The following is a 21,987-nucleotide window of genomic DNA, read 5'->3' on the forward strand; positions in this document are numbered from 1 at the left end:
TCCCTGGAAGAGCACTTGCACAATTGAGACATCCCTACCAGCAACAGCAAGGCATCACTGATGCCAGATACTGGGGTGGAGTGCACCCCAGTGAATTGTGGGGGGGCCTGAGGAGATCCTGTCCTCTCTGCTGGAATTGGGGCTTGGTGACTGAAAGAAGGAGAAAGCAATCCTTGCTACTTACATTGCTTTGGTATCCTAAGGGCCTCGCTGTCAGCAGACATCACTTGATGTAGAACTCCCCGAAACTGATACAGCACTTTCAAACTCTTCTCTTCGCCCACACAAGGGTCATAGAACCCAGGCAGGCCAGTCTTTAACAACAAAAACAACACACTGAGCACTCTCACAGCTCTTCCACTCGTGCTTTTAGGTTACAATAGAGGGAGTTTTAAAAGGAGTTGAAGCTGGTCTCCTTCACAAGGGACACCATCAACACCAACTAACTAATGTAAAACATAAGTTAAAAGACACTCTCAATTACACCTGTCTAAAGGCTGGTTTTATAATTTAATTTTCCTATTTTATTAAGTATTTTTCTCCCCCTGCAGCTGAGTGAGAGACTCTCACAAACAACAAGGGAAACTGACTGTGTAGGGAAGTCAGCAGAAGTGACTAAGAAGTGCAGCCAAGGTAAAGTAAATTCAAAGTAAATAAAAAAATAATTCCCCCTCTAATTTTTCTGCTAGTGGTTTTAGGCATTATTTATAACAATAGCAGGTAAATAATTTTTCAGACATGTAATTTTCAAGATGACAGTGTCCCTTTAACATCCAACATTAGCTAAATGCATCTGATTCTCCCACTCACCTACAGTAGTTATTATATATCTGATAATATAATTGAGCGAGGCCTTCTGTTCCCTATACAAGCCATGGACATTCAGGAAAAGAGTCAGCTTTGTTAAGAGTTTAAATAACCAACATTAACACCTATCATTTAAGAGTGCTTTAGAGCAGCTCCTTCTGTGGATGCACTTGTTCTGGATTAGAGTTTACTTCTGGTTTGTTTGCCTGCACTCTGCCAGGGGAGGATGCTGTTGTGCAGGACTGAGATATGCAGGGCCAGCAGCAAAGGTGAACACCCACAAGGCAATTAAGCACATGTCATTGCATACCTTGGAGGCCTCTGTGAGGATAAGCTTAGAGTCCTTCACCAAGCACTGCAGGGGCACAGTCACATCTATGACTTTCACCTTCTCGTTCTTCCTGCTATTGTCATTGACAAATTTCCCATACCAGGCGTTCACTACAATCAAACCTGCATTCCACACAAGAACAAAGATATGGCAAAAGGCTCCCCCAGGTACCTGTAGAGAAGCTGATGAAGAGATCAGCCCACCCCTTTTCCTAGCATTCTTCTCATACTGCCTGAGGGAACCGTTTTCAAGAAACAGTGTTGGAAGGGCAAATAGAGAGCTTGCCTCAAAAAATTTCAAAATCATGCACAATGCTAGGCCAAGTCCAACCTGGGAACGAAAGGAGTGTTTCAACTAGGACGTAAGGAAAACTCCTACACTGACCCGATCCCCTATAACACCAAATCAAATGAGTGGTGAACCTCCCCCAGGGACTGAGGCACAAACAACAGCCCCCGAACCCCACTTCCCCACCCAGGGCCATCCCAAGGTAGAGCCACAGTGCCACTTTAACAGTTGTCATTAAGATCTGGCGTTAACCTAGAATAGTCATAAAAGTGGCAACTCCCACTTCTCAGAGATCATTTCAGGCTATCTGCAGACTCAGGAAGATGTCACGACATCAATTATCCTCACTTCACTTTTGGAACATTATCTTTGCAAGTGTAAACCCTAGGACATTAAAGAATTAAGATTCTAGATCACGGGTGAGCAAACTAGGCCTGCGGGCCACATCTGGCCCGCCAGTCGATTTGATTTGGCCCTTGAACTCCTGCTGGGAAGCAGGGTCGGGGGCTGCTCCACGCACGCGTGCCGTGCCTCCATGCAGCTCCCAGAAGCAGTGGCATGTCCCCCCTCCAGCTCCTAGGTTTAGGGGCAGCCAGGGGACTCCACACACTGCTCCCGCCCCAACTGCCACCTCCACAGCTCCCATTGGCCAGGAAATGTGGCCAATGGGAGCTGCAGGGGCAGCGCCTGCAGACAGGGCAGCACACAGAGCCGCCTGGCCACACCTCCGCATAGGAGCCAGAGGCGGGACATGCCGCTGCTTCCGGGAGCTGCTTGAGGTAAATGCCCGGAGCCTGCACCCCTGAGGCCCTCCCGCGCCCCAACCTCCTTCCCTAGCCCTGATCTGAACCCCTCGATCCCAGCCCGGAGCACCCTCCTGCATCCCAAACCCCTCATCCCTAGCCCCACCCCAGAGCCTGCACCCCCACCCCAGAGCCCGCACCTCCCCACCCCGTGCCCAAACCCTCTGCCCCAGCCTTGAGCCCCCTCCTGCCCTCTGAACCGCTTGGGCCCAGCCTGGAGCACTTTTCTACATCCCAAATCCCTCATCCCAGCCCCATAGCCCACATCTCCAGCTGGATCCTGCACCCCAACCCCCTCCTGCACCCTGAACACCTCATTTATGGCCCCACCCCTGAGCCCGCACCCCCAGCCAGAGTCCTCACCCCCTCCTGCACCCCAACCCCAATTTCATGAGCATTCATGGCCCACCATACAATTTCCATACCCAGATGATGTCCTTGGGCTAAAAAGTTTGCCCACCTTTAATACCTACCTTCCACTTCTCTCCCCAGCCCTTCAATCTCTATAGGGATCCCACTCCCCATTCCTCTCCTCAAACCCTTCAGAACAAGTAAGTTATGCTGCACTTTTTACCCATCCTGGCTTCCTCTGCCTCAATTATCCTCCGGACGGACTCTTGCATTAACCGAACCTGCCACAACACAAAGGACAAAATAAAATTCAGCAGTCAGATTCCATTTAAAAAGAGATATGAACTCCAAGTGGGAACAGTTTCCTTTAGCTCAGAAGGCTCACAAGGGACAAGTGAATTAGGAAGACACCTGCAGACCAGGGCCTGGGCATGGTCTCAGAGCTCACCTGAGCATAAATATGAAAATGAAGATGAGAACAAAAACACAGGAAAGGGGGAAATGCCTCAAACTGCCCTGGGATTGCGGCCACAGGGCATGGGAATGTTAGGGACGACAGGAAGGCTCCAAGTCCATGTCTGGAGATCACCCAATCCATGGGTAGAGTGTCCCACAGAAATGAAAGATTGCCAACAATTGTGGCTTGTGGGAGGCTCTGTATTCTGTTGCCCTCACCAATGACAGCAGCACACTCAGCCACTGGGGTGAAGGGCAAGACTCAGTCTTACTTCCTGGGCTGGGGGGCTGTGAGAGGTTCTTCCTCCTGTGCTGCCGCCGCCCCCCCACCCCTCTGACTGGGTACTGCCTGGCAAGAGATGGGAACAGGGAGGAGCAAAAATAACATCCTGTGGCTCACCATGGGGGGGGGGGGGGAGGGCAGGCACACAGAGCTGCCATAAGACTCTTGACTCTTTCTGCCCCCCGTCTCTACTGTGAGAATGGCATTGGGTCCTGAGGGGAGGTGGAAAAGCTCTGCCTGCTGCTGCAGCGGTCATGATTGGCTATTCTTCCCCAAGAGGCAGACAAATGTGGAATGCAGCCAATCAGGGAGGGGATTTTTCCCCCAGGCAGGGCTAAAATTTCCAAGAGGGCTGGAGCTCCTCACATCATCAGTAGACTGGCTCCAGCCCTGGCAAAAATCACACCACTCAAAATCTCAAGAATTGACAACACTGCAGGCGGTATGCGTTCTGCAAATGAAAATGGGGACACAGCTGGAGAACAAAATGTGTGGCATATGCTGTATGGAACAATATAACCAAGGATGAAACTAGCAGGCAAGACTGGGGACAGAGGAATGGACGACTTACTGCAGCTTCCGCCTCCTGCTTCTTCTGTTGGACATCACTGGCGGTACTTTCCCTTTGTTTCTCCAACTCTCTGACATGAGGAAGTTGAACACCACATTAGTTATAGGCATTAAATACGATTCAGTGCAAGGATGCACTTCCCATGTCAGTGCCTTAATGCTCCTACTGACCTCAGTCAGGCTGGTTTCAAGGCCTGCGTTGGAGATTCTTTACAGCGATCATCCTTCAGGCTCCCCATTTTAACTCCCAATACAGCAATTGTACTGCAGAGAAATGCCCCTAAACCTGCCACCCCGCTTCCAAAAGCACCTGAATAGGAGAGCCCAGCTCCGTATTTAGAACACATGACCTCAGACTCACTTCTCCTTTTGTGCCCTGAGGTAGGGTTTGATGATTAGCCTATGCATGGCAAAGTAGATAACTAGGGGTCCCACGGTGGCATAGAAAACAGCACTGGGTAGCAGCTGATCTGTCAGGTGGACAGGAAAGAAGTAGGTCTGGCTCGCCCTGTTCAACCTAAAACAAAGAAGAACAAAGCAGCTTATCAAAGCAAGTCTGGAGTTCTAAAGCACACAACAAAATATGTTTAATGGCGGCCAACAGTGTAGGCTCCAACTCAGCAGCAGCAACCACCAGAGGCAGTGGGATAGTCTGAACTCTGAACCCAAAGGTGAAGAGCTCATGGACTCAGTCAGAACAGCAGCAATGGAGAAATCTGAAGCCTGGCAGAGCCCTTACTTTTAAGGAGCAGGTGTCTCCTCTGGAGATACTTGGTTGGAGCTGCAATGATGTTCTGCGGTCTATTTAAAAAAATCTTGAGAGAATCTCTTGTGGTCCCAAGACTCATTGGGGAAAGACACAATCACCCCTTCCAGAGGGAAATCAGGAGCAGTTGCTTACTGTGAAAGAATCTACTGCTGCACTGTTCCCCACCATCGCTTCCTGGATTCCTATCCAATAAGGCCAGGAACGTTACTGGTCCCTGTACACATCATGAGATAACCAACGTTCAAGGTTACATAGGAACAGAGGAATGCTCTCAAAAGAAGGATCATATTCATGCACATGCCTTGCAGGAAGGAGAATATTAATGTTCATCAGATGCTTATGGTCAAATTTATTTGAGCAAGTTTGTCATGATCTGAAGTTTTATCACCAGGGGAATCTCCTTCCTTTAAGGTTTTTAAGGTCAGGCTTGACAAAGCTCTGGCTGGGATGATTTAGTTGGGGATTGGTCCTGCTTTGAGCAGGGAGTGGGGCTAGATGACCTCCTGAGGTCCCTTCCAACCCTGATATTCTATGATTGTGATCTTAAGTGTTTTTGGATAGGTTCTGCAGTGTTGTCATGCCCTCTGCTGGCAAAATCAAAATTTGCACGAGAGTCTATCAACACAGTGTTCTGTTAGTACCTCTTTGAAAGCTGCAACATGTTAACTCCTAGGGAAAACTGATATATTCTTAACTCTAGCAATCTAGGTTGGTCTGAATTTTTGCCTGTGTGTAAAGCTGTGGTAACTGGAATGCAATTGAAGATATTTTAAAAAACACCTCAGTATCTATCCACTTACAGTAATTTGCTAAGCTTGATTTTTAGAATGCACCCTCAGATATTTTTAACATACTTACACACTAATGCCAGATGAAATGCTCAGCCTCCAACAGAAGTAGGCTTAGAGGGCCACATCCCTCTATTAAAAGTGAGAGCAGCTGCAACCTGCTCCATTTTATGGCATGTACATGCATCACAGTCTTTGGGTTCCTGTTGCCAGTATGCCTAAAATACCTTAGCTTGGGTGCCCCAACTGAATGCATCAGACACATGAATGTGTGTTACAGTCATAGCCACCAACATCACAGTTATAATCTTGAACTGACTTGATTTTCAGAGACACTCCCTGTGGAACACCAACACTGACAGTGGCTCCCAAAATACTGTGTCTGGAAATCTTCCTCTCTGCTCCATATTCCACTATGGTCCCAAAGAAACCTGCCCTAGAATGACAAAACCAGAAAACAATAAGACAAGAGCAGTGTCTCCAGTTTCACTTTTAATATCCAATTCTGTTTATTGTAGTTCACCATGTATCACAAAGGAGAGGTTACCAACCTTGTGCAGTAACTAGAGTTCTTCAAGATGTGCGTGATCAGAGATTTTCGTCAGCAGAGTACACGGGTCCATGTCTGCGCCCTAGATATCCTTGTGCTCCGGTGCAAGGGTGTATGGGTGGACAGAGGGGATGGAAGAACTGCCTCCACTCCAATTCCTTCTCAACCACGGAAGTCTAGCAAGATTGCAAGGCAGATGGGAAGGGGCAGGGGTAGTGGAGCACCCAGAGGGACACATCTTGAGGAACTCCAGTTACCATACCAAGTCAGTCACCTCCCACTCTTCTTTGAGTAGTGTCCCTAAGGGGTCTCACTTCAGGAGATCCTGAGTGTGGAAGGAGCGTGCTGAGGAGGCTGATTTAGTATGGATCATAGAACAGGGTCACCAAAAGCCACATCAGCTCTGGAAGCAAGCACAGGAGCATAGTGCTGGAAAAACATGCACCAAAGATCAGGTGGCTGCCCCGCAGATGTCTGAGACAGGATGTTTTTCTGTAGGGCCACTCTGAGATTGAGCCCTAGTGGAATAAACTATCCTTTTAAGAGGGGGACAAACCACCGAGGCTTCGTAACAGCTTAAGAAGCATCCTACAACAGTCTTTGGGTGGAGAATGGATGTCCTTTTATTCATTCCACGACAGAGCTGAAAAGCCTTGGGGAAGCCCTAAGGGGGTCAGTTCTGTCGCAGTAAAAGGTGAGCTCTTCTAACATTCAATGTATGGTGGCTCATTTCTTCTCTTGAAGAGTGAGGCTTGGGGTGAAACACCAGTGGGTGAATCTCCTGATAAATGTGGAACTCTGAAGAAACTTCAGATAGAAAGCGAGGGTGTGGATGTAGTGTCACCTTGTTACGACAGAACACCGTATACAGTGGGTCAACCATCAGGGCTCCTATCTCCCCAACACCTTTCCTGGCTGAGGGACAAAGGAAGGAGGGATCAGCTCCCCATAGGTTCAAACTGAGATTTCTTCTGCACATTGAAGACTAAACTGAGATCCCATGGTGGAGTGGGTTTTTTGACAGGAGGAAAAATGTTGAACAGGCACTTAATAAACATCATCACAATCAGGTGTCTGAAGAACTGAAAACTCAATAGGGGGGTGAAAAGCTGTGATGGCAGCAAGGTGAACCTTAACTGAGCTCAGCAATAATTCCATGATTTTTAAATTTGGCAGATAATTGAGAATGTGCATCACATGAGACTCAAGAGGAGGTATAGATCAGTGGAAACATTTCCACTTCTGTAGGTAGGTTTTCCTTATAGTAAGTTTTCCACTGAGATCTTTATGTGGTGTGATATGCACCAGTTGCACTGTTTTTCTGACTTCGAACAAAAGGATCTTTCTCCTCCTTACCAAATGATAGAATGCATAGCTGCTCTGTTGGCCAGCATTATTATGACTGGGTTCCCCCAGATGTGGGTAAGGAAGGGCTGGCAAGTGTAACAAGGATTTCCTCAGCTGGTCCATTTGTCCTGAGCTGTGAAGTCCTGGAAGTGTGCACCCCAGCCCAACAGGGAAGCACAGTGGTGATGATCCTTGTGGGAGAAGGCTGTGACAATGGAACTCCCACACATACCTCTTTTGGATCTTTCCACCAAACTGCCACCCTCACCACTACAGGCCGCCAGTCCTGGAGCTCCCAGGTGCCATGGGAGCTGGACCCCTCCTCTCCCCTCCCGCAGCAGGACTCCGACTCTCATTCCCTATCAGCCCCATTTTGTCACAGTTATTTTTAGTAAAAGTCAGGGTCAGAGGTCACAGGCTTCTGTGAATTTTTGTCTATTGCCCGTGACCTATCCCTGACTTTTACTAAAAATAACTGTGACAAAGTCTTAACTTTAGTAGTTAGTAAAGGGACGCAGCACAAGGCTGCTATACTTAAAGGGTCCTTGGGTCGGGACAAGGAGCAGTAGGTGGGACTGCACCCCCCCAGCCACTAGAGGAAGTAGCTATGCCCTAAGGAAAGGAATTAGAACTCTGGCACCCCAGGGAAGGGGGCCACACTGGGACTGACTCAGCGGGGAGCTGTGGTCAGAGAACTGAGTCCAAGAGGGGTGGCTTAGCAGGAAGGCTGGGGGTCACTGAGGACTCAAATAGAGGCAAAGATTCCCCAGGGAAGAAGCCCTTGGGGTGCTGCTCAATTCCAGATAAGAAATTTTGCAACCTAGCCAGACCACGCAAGGGTACTGTGATGGGCCCTCTTGGGCTGGTTAAAGACTGAGTCCAGGAGGGCTACAGGAAGATGCACCAACAGAGGGGGTACTGCGATAGGCTGCAGTTGGACTAATTAGGGGCCTAAGCCTTGGGAGGGCTGCAGGTTGACGCCAACGGAGAGGGTACGACGATGGGCCCTGTTGGACTATTAAAGGCTGAGCCCAGGGAGGGCTGCAGGAAATTGAGGCCATTTTTGGACTGTGTACCCCAGAAGGGATTTGTTGGTTTCACACACAGACTGTGTGTGACTTAGCTGGGGAGTCACTGAATACCCACCTGACAAATGCATTCATTAACAGCCTTGACAACAAGGGAGCTGGGTGTAGGGTGGAAGAAAAAAATATACTCCAAGCCTCTGGGTGGTATATAATATTTTTGTCAGTCTGTTTACACTTAGGTAGCATGGTAGCTGGAATTTGCTGAGCCATAAAGGCTGCGGCCAGCAAACAGACATTGATTTGGTATCTCACATGTTGATCAAAAAGCTAGTATAATATAAAATTAACATGGCACACATTAAATGGATTAAAAACTGGCTAACTTATAGGTCTCAAAATATAACTGTAAATGGGGAATCATCATCAAGTTAGTGTGTTTCCAGTGGGATCCCGCAGGGATTGGTTCTTGTCCTGTGCTATTTAACATTTTTATCAATGACCTGAAAGAAAATATAAAACCATCACTGATAAAGTTTGCAGATGGCACAAAAATTGGGGGAGTGGTAAATAGTGAAGAGGACAGGTCACTGATTCAGAGCAATCTGGATCGCTTGGTAAACTAGGTGCAAGCAAACAATGTGTTTTAATACATCTAAATGTAAATATGTACATTTAGGAACAAAGAATGTAGGCCCTATTTACAGACTGAGGGAGTCGTGGTGGACAATCAGCTGGACATGAGGTCCCAATGTGTTGCAGTGGCCAAAAGAGCTAATTTGATCCTGGGATATAGAAACAGGAATCTTGTGTAGGAAGAGAGAGATTATTTTACTCTGCTTTTGGCACTGATGCAACTACTGGAATACTGTGTCCAGTTCTGGGGCCCACAATTCCATGTGTTAAATTGGATGTTAAATTGGAGCAGGTTCAGAGAAGAGCCACAAGAGTGATTAAGGATAAGAAACATGCAGTGTAGCGATAAACTATCTAGACTGAGTTCTTTGAGTCCAACAAAGAAAAAGTTAAATGGTGACTTAATTACAGTCTATAAGCATCTACATAGGGAACAAATATTTAATAATGGACTCTTCAGTCTAACAGAGAAATGTCTAACACAATCCAATGGCTGGAAGCTGAAGCTAGGCAAATTCAGACTTAAATAAGGTGTACATTTTTGACAGCGAAAGCAATTTAACCATTGGAACAATTTACCAAGGGTCGTGGTGGATTCTCCATCACTGACCATTTTAAAATCAAAATTGGATGTTTTTCTAAAAAATCTGCTTTACAAATAATTTGGGGGAAGTTCTATGGTCTGCATTATACAGGTCAGACTAAATGATCACAATGGTCCCTCCCTTCTGGCCTTTGAATCTATGCATCAATTAAATTGATGGGCAAGGTGATTTTGCCCTAAGCAGACAAATGGAGGATGTCCAACAGGGAATTCTGGGGATCCTTCATCTCCTCCAGTGGAATTTGTAAAGTCTCTTGGAAGGTATCCATTTCAGAAGATCTTGAAAGGCCTTGAAATCATAAATATTCAGCATAAAATGGCAAGGAGGCACAGTAGTGTCATCTGGTGAGAAGGAAAATTTGTGGGAAGGTAATCTCTCTTCTTTCTCTTCTGGCTCTTGGTCCTCTGAGAGATCCTCCTGTGGAGCAAGAACCAGGGTGGCGGTTGTTGATCCTCACATGCCCTCTTACAATATGGGACCCAGTATACCTGGTCACCATCAGGGGCCCACAGATTCCAATAACCCCACTGTGGTGCAGTGTAAGGGAGGGGGCAGAATCCCAGGGTTGCCAGGTATCTCTCCGGTTGGAACTTATTCCTCGGGGTGCACCTCAAGGGAGGGAGTCTGGAACAGAAAAGTAGAGGAGCCTTGTATGGACACCTTGGAATCAGATGAGGTGTCATCGCCGTATCCACCGGTGCCAGTGCTGGAGGCCAGAGAGGCCCAATAATGGCATCAGTACTGGAGACCAAGACTTGTTTGGCTGGTTAGATGATACCAGAGGATGTCTCAGTACTGGCTGGAAATCCTTCTCAGTAGCCTCAGAGTTTGTGTGTGGCTGGTGACCATGATGGTACTGGAGGACGAGTCACCAATGTCAATGGCAGGACCAGAGGTTAAGTAGATTCCGGAAGGTAAGTCAGCACTGGCAGAGCGTCTCTCTGGGGACCCCTCAGCAATGGTGACTCAGATGCCTCCCAGTCCTCATGGAACAGAAGCCAGTATGGTACCAGGGACTCTGGACAGGGGCCCCCACAAGTCAGGTGGTAAGACCAATCCATGCACCCTTCTTGGCTGGCTGGCTGGCAGGTACCAACCATGATTTCAGCTTGTCCTTAGAGTCCTTGTGTTTCCAAGGCACCGAGTCCAGTGCCAATGCCGATGCCACTTGAGGTTGTTTACCTCACAGTTTCTCAGTACGCAGTGTTGTCTTTTTAGCCAGTGCCAGGATCTTGGTTGGGGGCGGGGAGGAGGGGTTTGAGTGTCGAGAAAGAGCCTCGGCAGTACCTGTGTTGGGATGTGAGGTCTCCTGAGGCCTGGACCCAGAGGTGACTTTTCTCTTCTCTTAAACCATTCTCCAGAATGGGATATCTCCTTTTTTAGGGTCAGAATGGTTCTAAAGGGGCCCCAGGGTCTTTGCTTCCTGCCACAGCAGTGATGGTGGCCAGAGCTCTCTGCGCAACCGAATCTGACGTATTGTGCGTGACTCAGACCTTCCAGGTCTCGGAAAACACTCCATCAACACGAGTTTTAGTCTGTTCTCCTTCAGTATTTTAGACTTGCTTTTAAATCCTGAGTAGATCTTACATTTCGATGGGATGTGAATTTTTCCCAGGCAGTTGACGCACCTGAATGTCTGTCACTGCAGGGAAGAGACCTATGGCAGGTCTGGCAGGGTTTGAAGCCAGGGGTCTTGAACATAACCCATTACTCGAGGCCATGGATTGTGGCCCAAGAAGAAAAGAAATAAGCAGATCAGGCAAATGAAACAGGGGGATGCTAAAGTGTGCTAAACAACGGGAAAATATATAAAGAAAATCACTAAGAAGAAACAGTAAAAGACATGCAGCATGCCATGTTGCTAACTATAGCCAACACAGCAATGCTCTGTCTCAAGCTGCAGGTAGTTGAGACAGAACTGAAGTGCCAGCAGGGCCATACCCCCACACTATGCCCTTACATTGGAGCACCAGGATACCTAGGGTGCAGGCGCAAACTCTGCTGGTGACAGTCTCCAATGAGGAGCACACAGGAGCATGCACATCCTGAAGTGGAGCTGCCACAGGCAGACTCGTCGAAGAAATAGCAGCAAATTAAAACAGGAAACAATATGGAACAAGAAAAAGACGTGTTTAGGGGCTGTTCGTTAGTGAGTGATTAACTATGTAAATACAGGACCTAAATGGAGGAGGCCCTTTTCAGTTAGTACAGTAACAAACTGGCAAGGCTTTGTTGGTGATGATACACAGATATCAAAATAATACAGGTACAATCTCCCCAGCTGAAGAGGACAAAGACTCATCTTAGCCCCAAGACTGTGACCCTTCATTTAGTCAACCTTAACAGAGAGAATTAAAAATCAAGGGAAGCAGCTCTTCCACCAAGAAATACACAGGCATCAGAGCACAAACTACACAGAGGTACAGCAGCAGTAACTGGGTTTCCTTGCCAGATGCTCTGATGCAAGCCCCACAGGAGCATTCCCACTTATACTCACTTGAGGGAACCTTTAACCCGGGTTTGATCCTCATCCTGAAACTTATGCTGGTAACTGATCATCATGAAGGAGTGGGGGATTCCGAGCTGAAACACCAGAGAGGCATAAGTTCATGGACAAGCTGTATCAGCCACAGCTGAGTACTCCACTGATGTCCTTTCCAGTCCCTTCTGCAGGGTAGACATCACCCCAATAGCTACCACCTGCATGTCACAACCCTCCACCTGTGCTCACAGTGTCACTCACTGAATTTTAGACTGTGCCCTGTGAAGCCTTCACTTGGGACTGAGAACGAAGCTGAGCGGGGCTTTGGAACAAGAGCGGGACTCTTACAAAGTGATCTGCAGAACAACAGTTGGAGAAGTGCTGCCTTGAAGGGACACTGTCAGCTGGTTTAAGATCTCATTTCATTGCTGTTCCTGGGAAATTTCCAGGCACCACTAGTTAGCAAAACTGATACCTGCCATATGATCCCAGACAAATGGGGCCATTCTGAAACACCCTGCTCCCCACCCAGACCCGTAAGTCTTTACATTAGTGTGATCACATCAGAGCAGCAGGTTGAGTGTTCATGCCAACAGTCTGGGAAAGCGCACGCATGCAGACAGGGTGGGTGGATGCACTCATTGCAGTGCTCAGAGCACTTTGAGGGTACATTCAGGAATGGCAAGTATCTCCATATGGCAGGAAGATTAGTGTCGCTTTCCACAGAAGAGGCAGAATCAAGGCTGTTCTCAAGTGTCTCCTGGAAACATTGGACTGGGCAGCAAGCATATCAGGTGATCTAAGCACATTCCCAAGCGACTGGGTCATTTCTGCGAGGAACGTGCTGCAAGATTTCTGGCTCTGGTGAATTAAGTGGCTGCTGTAGGAACATTTCTAACTAGTACAGGAGCAGCAAGAAATGTGACAGGTCTATAGCCCTGAAACTGTGCTTTGCTCTTTCTGCAAAACATTTAAGTAAATGTGTTCTTCCTGCTGAGAGAGACATTTCTGCTTCCATAGACACCTGGACGTGGTGTGTTTTGCTGCTCTGAATGCTGAGGGGAAGGTTACGTGTTCTGCTGAGCAGAAATCACAGACTGTCAACGTGTCATTCAGGAGTAAGAGTGCAGCGGCAGAATCTGCTGCTGGAATTCAGAGCAAACAGCTGCTTTTCAATGCATTCTGCAAAAAGGGAGTTGGAAAAATTGTTTTGAGCAGAGACACAAATTTTAGGGTGCACCAACCTGAGAACTTCCCTTTAAGCTCTTTTGCTCCTGCTTCTCTCTCGCCCCCCCAGGAGGAGGAAGGAACACTAACTTAATGGAAATCAGTGGCAACACTGCTATGTCCATAAGCCAGCTGAAGGGACTGAGTAAAGTAGCACAAACTATGCTCCAAGAAATGAAACAGTCTCCCAGCCCAAGGAAGCTGAAGCCTGACACATTGCTCTCCATATCTCCAGCACATGAACATTATGAGCTGTGTCCTCCAGCTCACTACCACAATACTAGCCATCTGTTCTCGGCAGGGGGCTGCAAAGTGAAGGGCTAATCCACAAACCCATCACACTAATTAAATTCAGACAGGTGCTAATTACATAAATTACTGACAGAGGTTATAATGGAAAAGGGGCAAGCTACCTTCCAATGGGCACTATAAGAGGCAGCTCAAATATCAAGAAGGAGCTTGCTCTCCATTACGAACAACCCTCCAAGTCTTACCTGCAAGGCCACTGTGAAATGACTGGTTTTGGTATCCCGGACAATACTCGTATTCATGGCTGACTGGATGCCCCATCGCCACTGTAAATAGCCCATTGTGTTCTTATCTAGGTTCCGTGCCAGGACAGTCGTGAGGCCTGGTCGGATTCCACGGGACGAAAACTGAAGAGCACAGTTTGTGGTGATGAAGCTGCAAGAAATAAGGAGAGCATCAGCAGCAGTAAGAACAGAGACTCTCCTGTCACCCAGGAGCTTTGGCATGCAGGACTCTCAAGAGACACTCGCTATCCTTCAGCTCCAATATCAGCTGCAATCAGTTCATACATTAGACACTGGCAGCACTGTAAGCCCCCAATTCGGTCAATCATGTGATAACATTAGGGCCAGCCCAACAGGAGTGCAAACACTGGCAAGGAGGCTTGCCTCATGCTTACTGCGCAACAAGTATGGACTCAGTTCTGTGGAAACAGCACCACCACCTGCTATGGAGGCCTCCTATTGCTGCCCAGCAGCTCCCCACCACCAGGGTGAGAGGCAGCAGCAGTACGCTCTCGAGGGGCCCACGTCACAATCTGGGCTCTGAGAATGGGATGTCTGAAAACCAGAAGGGCTCAAAGGGAAGGAGACAGCACTGTCACCAATGAGAAAGAGGCTCTAATGCAAAAATGCAGTCAGCATCTAGCTTGTACTTTTCTGCACAAAAGGATGGTTCTGGTCATTTGCAAATCACCACCTGGCAAAGGGCAAACCGTGCATTACTTCTCTAATCTCCTTTCTTAATGTCAGAACCTCTCCTGCACATGTGAGTCCCAGAAGAGCCCTGGATGCAGAGGCCAGGAGTCTGGAGAATGTCACTGAGCATTATTTCTGCACAGCATCATAAGGCTTGTGACAAAGAGATCTCCAGAGCTTCGCTCCCTCTTCTCCCCACTTCACAGAAAGCCATTCCTGTAATTTACAGCTTAATGATATCCCACAAAGCAGCCTCTATTTCCTAACCTATCTGACCTTCAAGTTCATCCTCTGAAAAACCAAGGTGTCTAGCAGTTCTACTTTCCCCCTTCCTCCCCTTTCAGATAATTAAGAGGAGACTTAGTTACACTAGCCTTGTTCCCTTCTTGGGAGCCTGTGTCACTTGTACATGCCAATACCAGCCTGCTTCCTTTACCCTCCAAACGGAAAAAAAACAAACAACCCTTCCCTAGTTCTCTCAAGTATCCCAAATTGAGCTACTACCCCTTCTCCCAGGTGGAAAAGGGGAACTGAGTCACAGGCTTTGGGTTCACTTTGAAAATAAGCAAACTGCTGCCTCCAAACACTCCTACTGGTGACAACACTGAACACAGTGGATCAGATGTGAGACAGTCACAGACACATGCTTTGTCATGCTCTCATTTATTTCTGGGTTGTTCTCTTTAAACAAAAGGAAACGAGGAATTTAATTCAAACTTTTAAAATTATGCTCTCAGAACTGACTGCTCCCTTACAAATCCTGCCTGAGAAGTGGCTGTTTTCTACTGAGCTACACAATCCTGCTGATCATTCAAAAGAAGAAATGAAGAAGTTGCCTTTGAAAGTTGTTTCAAAAAGTGAAAAATATGCCTCCTTCTGGTTACAACATCTCAATAAAGCTGAAGCTGGGTACGCAAAGCTTCACACGCCAGATGAAATAGAAGAACTGAACAGCAACCATCTCCACAGTACTCAATCCCTAAAGCAATAACCACTGTCACAAAAGAATAATAAAAGTTATGAAAAAGCATCCGTTTGCTCCCTCCATTAAAACCGGGATCAACTCCTGTTTTTTGCCATGAAATTAACTGTAACAGAAATACTGCACTCAAGGAAATTAAGAGCTTGGATGGTGAAGTGGAGAAAAAGAAGTTTTGACATAGAGCAACCAGCTGCTCCCTCTGGTTCGTGTGTGTGGGTTTTTTTTTCCCCGCTATGACTAAAGATAACACTGTCTAGGAGTTTCCTCCCAGTCTGGTTTCTTCAAACGCTTGACTCTGGACCAAAGTCAGACTCTTGTGTTTAGGAGATCACAAACTGTCATAGAATTGACTGTGAGAACATAAAACCGGCAGTGTGACCTCCTTACAAGAGCAAATATAGACCAAAGATGGGAAAGGACGCAATCCTTGCTAAAACCTGCAGAGTACAGTTAAAATGCATGGTACCAACAACAAAATAAAATAAAATCTAAGCATTTTCTCTCATATGAAAGTCCTCTGTAAGGTTTAAATTGGACTGCCATGTTCTATGTGATAAACAAATCCAAAGTGAATATGAAAGGGCATTTCAGTCTGGAACATTCATGAACAGGGCTATAGAGTAGTAGCTGTTTCTTATATTTACCATCTTGGTGTAAGATTACGAAATATCTTCAGACCAAATAGAGGTCCCTGAAGGTCTCCAGCTCCAAACTCTAACTGTTTAAATATAAGAGACAAAACAGTTAGAAGGGAACATCTTTCCCAGTAGTTGCACAGTACTGTCTATTCTATTTACCATTGCCTTACGCTATAGGCACATTAAATACCTCAACATAGCACAAATCATTCATGTCTGTTCACTTTAGCAATCTGTCTTTTCTATTAGTGTTATGCTCAGGAACACAAAAGGTCTCAATTTGTATACTCTCAATGACGATAGCAAAAAAACCCTGCCAATTATACAGTCAGAGTATTATAATCAGAACACTGCCTGCTCCAATCACTACAGCAACAACACGAGAACAAGCAATCGTTTGGCCTTGAGAGGCCTCCTTTCGTTTTTAAATTTTGATGTTTACAGGTTCAAGATATTTTCATATTCCTGTAACTGAGACCTCCAACTCATTGAGTCCACTGAACAGCAGGTAGATGGTGATCACTACAACCCAGGTCAGATTGGAATGGGTGATAGAGAGCTGGAAGACTCCACATCCTATTCCTACCCCCATGCCACTGTCTGATCTGGAGGTTCTCAGAGAGACACCTCCTTACAGTTCTTAGCACCTGTGACGCATGACCAGAAGGGTTAAACATCCTGCAAAATAAATAACCCTCAAAAGACACGTGGAGGGATAATGTTTGTGTATTTACATATGTGTGAATAGGGTCGACAATGTAATCAACAGTCCCTGTCTATGCTGTATGTATAGTTCAGAGATCAAAAGAACATCCTAGCATTTAAATTAATTGTAAACTTGGGATATCTCAGTATTCATCTTTCTTTGAAATGTACTGTGAATGGTGGAAGAACAAGCAAATTGCCTTATGTTAATTCTTTAGCTAAGTACCAGCGATGGACCTCCTTCAAAAGTCATCCTAATTACCTTTTGTTCCCGGAGGAACTCCCAACTTGTCAAAAGAGGACATGAAATTGTATAAAAGATCATTGGATCCTGATTCTGTTGTCTCAGAACTGCTTAAGCTTCATCAGGGGAAGTTTGAGTCGCAAGATTGAGGTCCCAGTTATGCTGGTACACCCTGAATATGATATTTGAACACTGGACTATAACCTCTGAACTGAATTCTAAAGGAACTCTTAGTAACAACAAAGCTCACCATCTCTGCTATGAATCTAAACCTCAATGAACTGAACTCACGTCTGTACGTATTGATCTTTTAACCATACTCTCTGTCTTGTTTGAACCTTTTCTTTTATATGATGAAATAAGATTTTCAGGAATATTTGATTTAGGTATCTGGATGGAAACTTGAGGCTGGATCACTTTAAGGGAACTAACAAATTTATTTGAGCATAAGCTTTTGTGAGCCACAGCTCACTTCATCGGATGCATTCAGGAGCTTATGCTCAAATAAATTTGTTAGTCTCTAAGGTGCCACAAGTACTCCTTTTCTTTTTGTGAATACAGACTAACACGGCTGCTACTCTGAAACCTGTCTTTAAGGGAACTGTGTTGTTTAGACTTCTGAGTAACCAGTAAGGTAATAAAGAAGCTGTTTTATGCTAGCTTGGTAAATCTAAGTATTGGAATATCCACCAGCTTTATGGGGATTGTCTGCCCCGTTCTTTGCAGTTCACCCTAATTGAGGAATCATAGCTGGTCCCCATTGGGACCCCAGTCACAACACCATTGTCTCTAATGCTGCATTATCGGATTAGTATATGACAAAATGCTGAAAAACAACATATGGATCCTTGGATTCTAGAGGAAGCTGGTATTTCAGAGACAGGACAGTGATCTTGTAGCCTGGATTAAATATTTCTTAGGTCTTTCCTTTTGAACCACTTTGGGTCATTAAATGTTATTGCTACAAGCTAGATCACATGGGCACAATTTGCACTGAAAGGTACTAAGAAACTGGGAACTTTTTGTGTCATTAAAGGTAATGGTCCAGTGTCCTGATGTACACTTCATCTTAAATAAACAAACGTAGACTTTAAGCCATCTGAAGCCAGCCAACCCAATCCTAGGGTTTGTGACTTCGAATGTACACTGCGCATCTTCTAGAGGCCATGGGTGGCATTCCAAATTAATGGCCATTGAAACTCACAACAATATATATGCACGGATTCACCCAAACTGGTCAAGCCAGCGTTACATTGAGCTTGGTATAGCTTTGCCCCTCCAGCTTTCCTTCTCCCTGCGCCCAAATGGAGGAGAAGTAAGTGTACATTATTATTCATAGCTAGTGCTTCACAATCTGAGAGCTGTACAAACTAAATCAATCCTGACACACACCAGGAGGTAGCTAGGCAGGCATTGTTCCAGTAGTGCAAGCAAGGACTCATACACCAAGGGGGGAAAGTGAATTGCCCATGGCCGCACAGCAAGTAAGTCGCAGAGCCATGATAGCAGCTCAGAAGTCCTGTCTCCCAGTTCCATGCTTAATACATTACTCCATACTGTGAACACAGTAGAGCTTGCATTTGGGCACATACATGCAGTGCCTTGTGTTACAGAAATCCTCACAGACTCCCAACCTGCCAGTCCATTAACTTCCACCACACAAACCTGCATTTGGAATTAGCATTTTAGTTTTGAGGAACTCCAATTCCAGGACACATTTGCTTTTGTTCCTAAGAGAGTCTTTAGCAAACTCCATGACACTGCTTATGAATCTAGGTCTCACTTTGCAGTTCAACATCCTGAGAACACAGTGCTTCCTATAGCGACTCGTGAAGGCTGGGCACTCAAGAGAAGAAGCTGGCTGCATCTCTAAACGAATGGTGTTCTGCTGGTGACAGTTTAGAAACAGCTATTCACTCCCCCAGCTTACTGGAATCGGGGTTTCTGCCAGGTGGCACTCCCTGGATAAGAATGACAGGCCTCCCAGCCTGGGGTGACAGGCTTGGGCTTGCACGAGGGCTCAAAGAATAGTTGTGTGGACAGTGCTTTGAAGCCCACCCTCTCAGAGCCTAAGCCACAGCTTCAAAGCACTCTCTACACAGCGATTTTTTGAACCCTAGTGCAAGCCCTGCAAGCCAAACCCATCACCCCAGGCTGGGAGACTTGCTGCCAGGAGCTATGCAGACATCGCCTAAGCGAGTGGAACTAAGAACCAGTGCCAACATTGCCACCACCAGCTAGAAGAGGAGCTGCAGGGACAAGAAAAAGGGAGGAAAACAAACGGTGTTAAAAACCATCAAACCATACTTTCCAAGCCAGATCTCAAAGCAGGAACACAGGCCCTGCAATGTACACAGAAGCGGCTCAAGAGCCTCTTTGAAAGCGAAGATGGTTTGGGAGCAACCTGATGGAGGCACCATCTCAGAGAAGGGAGACCTACCGCTGAGTTCCACTCACACACCAACATCCTCAGTGCTAGTACAGGGAAGAGTTCACCACAAGAGGTTACACTCCATTGCAGAACCCCCAGCTACTAGCTCCTTCTTTAAAGGGGTTATCTATTGTCACTAGCTTTCATTCCAACTTTGTTTTTACCTCTGTGGTCAGCCAAAGGACCTCATTCCCAAACTTGTGAAGAGGGGCTAGAAGCAGGAGGATTCCCTGAAATAGGTGATGCCATCCAAGAACCGGCTGCTGCCCTCTGAAGATGCAAGTCCTTGGCTTCAATGCTTATTTCTTTGTATTTGCATTTTGTTCCACTGCATTGTTTATAGATCTCACATGTGACTGGAGGGAGTCCTCAGGAGTCTCACGTTAAACCCTGTCAGCACATCTGTTACAGCACAGTATTGCAGTCTGTAGAATGCTCTTGCTGTTTCATTTACTAGTCTGGGTGACTTTCAAGGCTGCAATTCAATGTTAATTTGGCACTGTTCAGTCTCATCAGCAGAAACAGTTGTTAAACTGGCTACCTTTCAATAGGAAGAAATTCCAGAATCAGTTCTTGTTCCTTGAGTCCTTGTTCTCTTAAGTAGGTTTATTATACGTTTATTTACAGGTCATTTGTTTTCCATCAGATTCAGAGTTCAGTGACCAGAGACAAACTCTGTCAAGTACAAACTCACTTTCCAAATAAATCCCAAGGGAAACGGAGATAGATGGGAGGAGGAACTGCACGTGACTGAAAAGATGCCATCTATACAACTGGACCCTTATGTCATACTGAGCACTATAGCTATTGCTTTTGGATTCCTATGTGTACTGCTTATCACAGATTTTCTAGGACTGTGAAGTATCACAAGCTGGAGTTTGTTACCCTAATTTTAAACACATTTAAGGTACTGGATTTGTCTCAGTTTGTCTTCCTCACCTTCTGAAAAGGAAAGAGGAGTAAGGTCACTGAGTATTGGATCTTGATGTCTCATAGCTCTTGGAACATGCAACAGGAAGGAGTCTTGGATTTTGTACAAGGTGGGAATTTGTAAAGTTGGAAGATGAAATAAACTAAAATCCCTCAACCTTTCTGTGACAGATGACAGACTTGGGAATTGTAAAGAGTTCAAAGGACTTTAATGAAAATGTGCCAGACAAGCATGGGCTTTTGGGACAATACATATTAAATGGGTTCCCTGGGGAATCCCCGTGGAGTGCTTAATGCAAATGCCACAAATCTGGTTATGCAAAAAAAACTCAGCCTTTGGAAGCTAAACCTGAGGAGAGGGCCATCAACTGGTGATTACCTGTTCCTGCATACTAGAGATCAAAGGCCTAAGCTGTATAAAGAAATGCTGAGCTGCTCAGTCTGGGTTCTGGTTGCTGATCTAAAGACTGATATGAACTTGTAACCACAAGTTGTGGAGTTTGAAGGACTGACACCTACTAGAGCCCTTGTTGGAGTTGGGGGTTCCCTTGGGGATAAGTTGTTTAGCATGCATATAGATTCTTTGATTGTTTTGAGATGCTTTCTCTGTAATGCTTTTACCTTCAAAATAAATGTACTTGCTTAGAAGGAGCTGAGTAGTCATTTGTAACTGCTCACAATACACTGGTCAGAGGCCTCACAGGAAAGCAGAGTGCAGGCCCTGGCCCTTTAGGTAGTCTGGCTTGCTGGGGATATCACAGTGTGCATCAGTGAGCTGTGCAATCTTAAAACACTGGTCAGAAAGGAGTGACATACAGGTCTGCACCCAGGAGAAGTGCTGGTGGGGAGCCAGAAACCTTTACGTGGGTGCCTTTGAGGAACACAGAGGGGAAAATACAGCTGCAGTTACCATAAAACTCTGACACTATTTCTCCAGAACAGCCAGCATCTTTGATAGCTGCAGTGTTGTTGTAGCCATGTTGGTCCCAGGATATTAGAGAGACGGGGAGGAGGGGGAAGTAATATCTTTTACTGGATCTACGTCTGTTGGGGAAAGAGAGAAGCTTTTGAGCTACACAGAGCTCTTCTTCAGGTCTGGAAAAGGTACTCAGAGCATCACAACTAAATACAAGGTGGAACAGATTATTTAGCGTAAGTAATAAAGACATATTCTAAAGGACCATTTAAGGTGAAGTGGCCAATACACCCACAGTCATAGGACAAAAAAAGGGGACTAGTGGGTTACAGATTGTTGTAAGAATCCATAAATCCAGTGTCTTTTTATTAAGACCATGATTTTTAGTATCCAACAAAATATGAATTTAAGCTACCAGACTCCTCTTTTGAAGGTATCATACAGGTTTCCATTGAGGATGAAGACTGAAAGGACAGATATGGAGTGATCATTTTGCGAAAAGTGTTCACCCCAGAGTGATATAGTGGTTTGGTCTTTTATCACTTTTCTGTGAGAGTGCATTCACCTTTGATAAGCAGGTTTAAACAATTTTCTTGA

At 46.0% G+C, this 21,987-nt stretch overlaps 1 protein-coding gene and 1 long non-coding RNA gene across 5 annotated transcripts in view; one reads left to right on the top strand and one right to left on the bottom strand.

Annotated features, from left to right (window-relative positions):
* The window catches only part of DNAJC11 (DnaJ heat shock protein family (Hsp40) member C11), a 75,602-nt gene that overhangs the window by 2,206 nt on the left and 51,409 nt on the right, over nucleotides 1–21,987 (bottom strand). For all 4 annotated transcript variants that reach the window (XM_048825007.2, XM_048825008.2, XM_048825010.2 and 1 more), the window contains exons 7-15: nucleotides 16,171–16,244; nucleotides 13,813–14,002; nucleotides 12,107–12,192; nucleotides 5,766–5,882; nucleotides 4,251–4,406; nucleotides 3,891–3,960; nucleotides 2,804–2,861; nucleotides 1,118–1,260; nucleotides 185–314 (exon numbers count right to left, since the gene is read on the bottom strand). In XM_048825007.2, coding sequence (XP_048680964.1) covers nucleotides 185–314; nucleotides 1,118–1,260; nucleotides 2,804–2,861; nucleotides 3,891–3,960; nucleotides 4,251–4,406; nucleotides 5,766–5,882; nucleotides 12,107–12,192; nucleotides 13,813–14,002; nucleotides 16,171–16,244 — 1,024 coding nt within the window. The remainder of the gene's footprint in view (nucleotides 1–184; nucleotides 315–1,117; nucleotides 1,261–2,803; nucleotides 2,862–3,890; nucleotides 3,961–4,250; nucleotides 4,407–5,765; nucleotides 5,883–12,106; nucleotides 12,193–13,812; nucleotides 14,003–16,170; nucleotides 16,245–21,987) is intronic.
* LOC142069535 (uncharacterized) lies at nucleotides 311–21,122 on the top strand. Its single transcript, XR_012665408.1, has 2 exons — nucleotides 311–633; nucleotides 20,172–21,122. It is a non-coding gene; the product is annotated as an uncharacterized LOC142069535 (long non-coding RNA).

Source organism: Caretta caretta, chromosome 18, assembly GCF_965140235.1.
Source record: "Caretta caretta isolate rCarCar2 chromosome 18, rCarCar1.hap1, whole genome shotgun sequence".
NCBI lineage: Eukaryota > Metazoa > Chordata > Testudines > Cheloniidae > Caretta > Caretta caretta.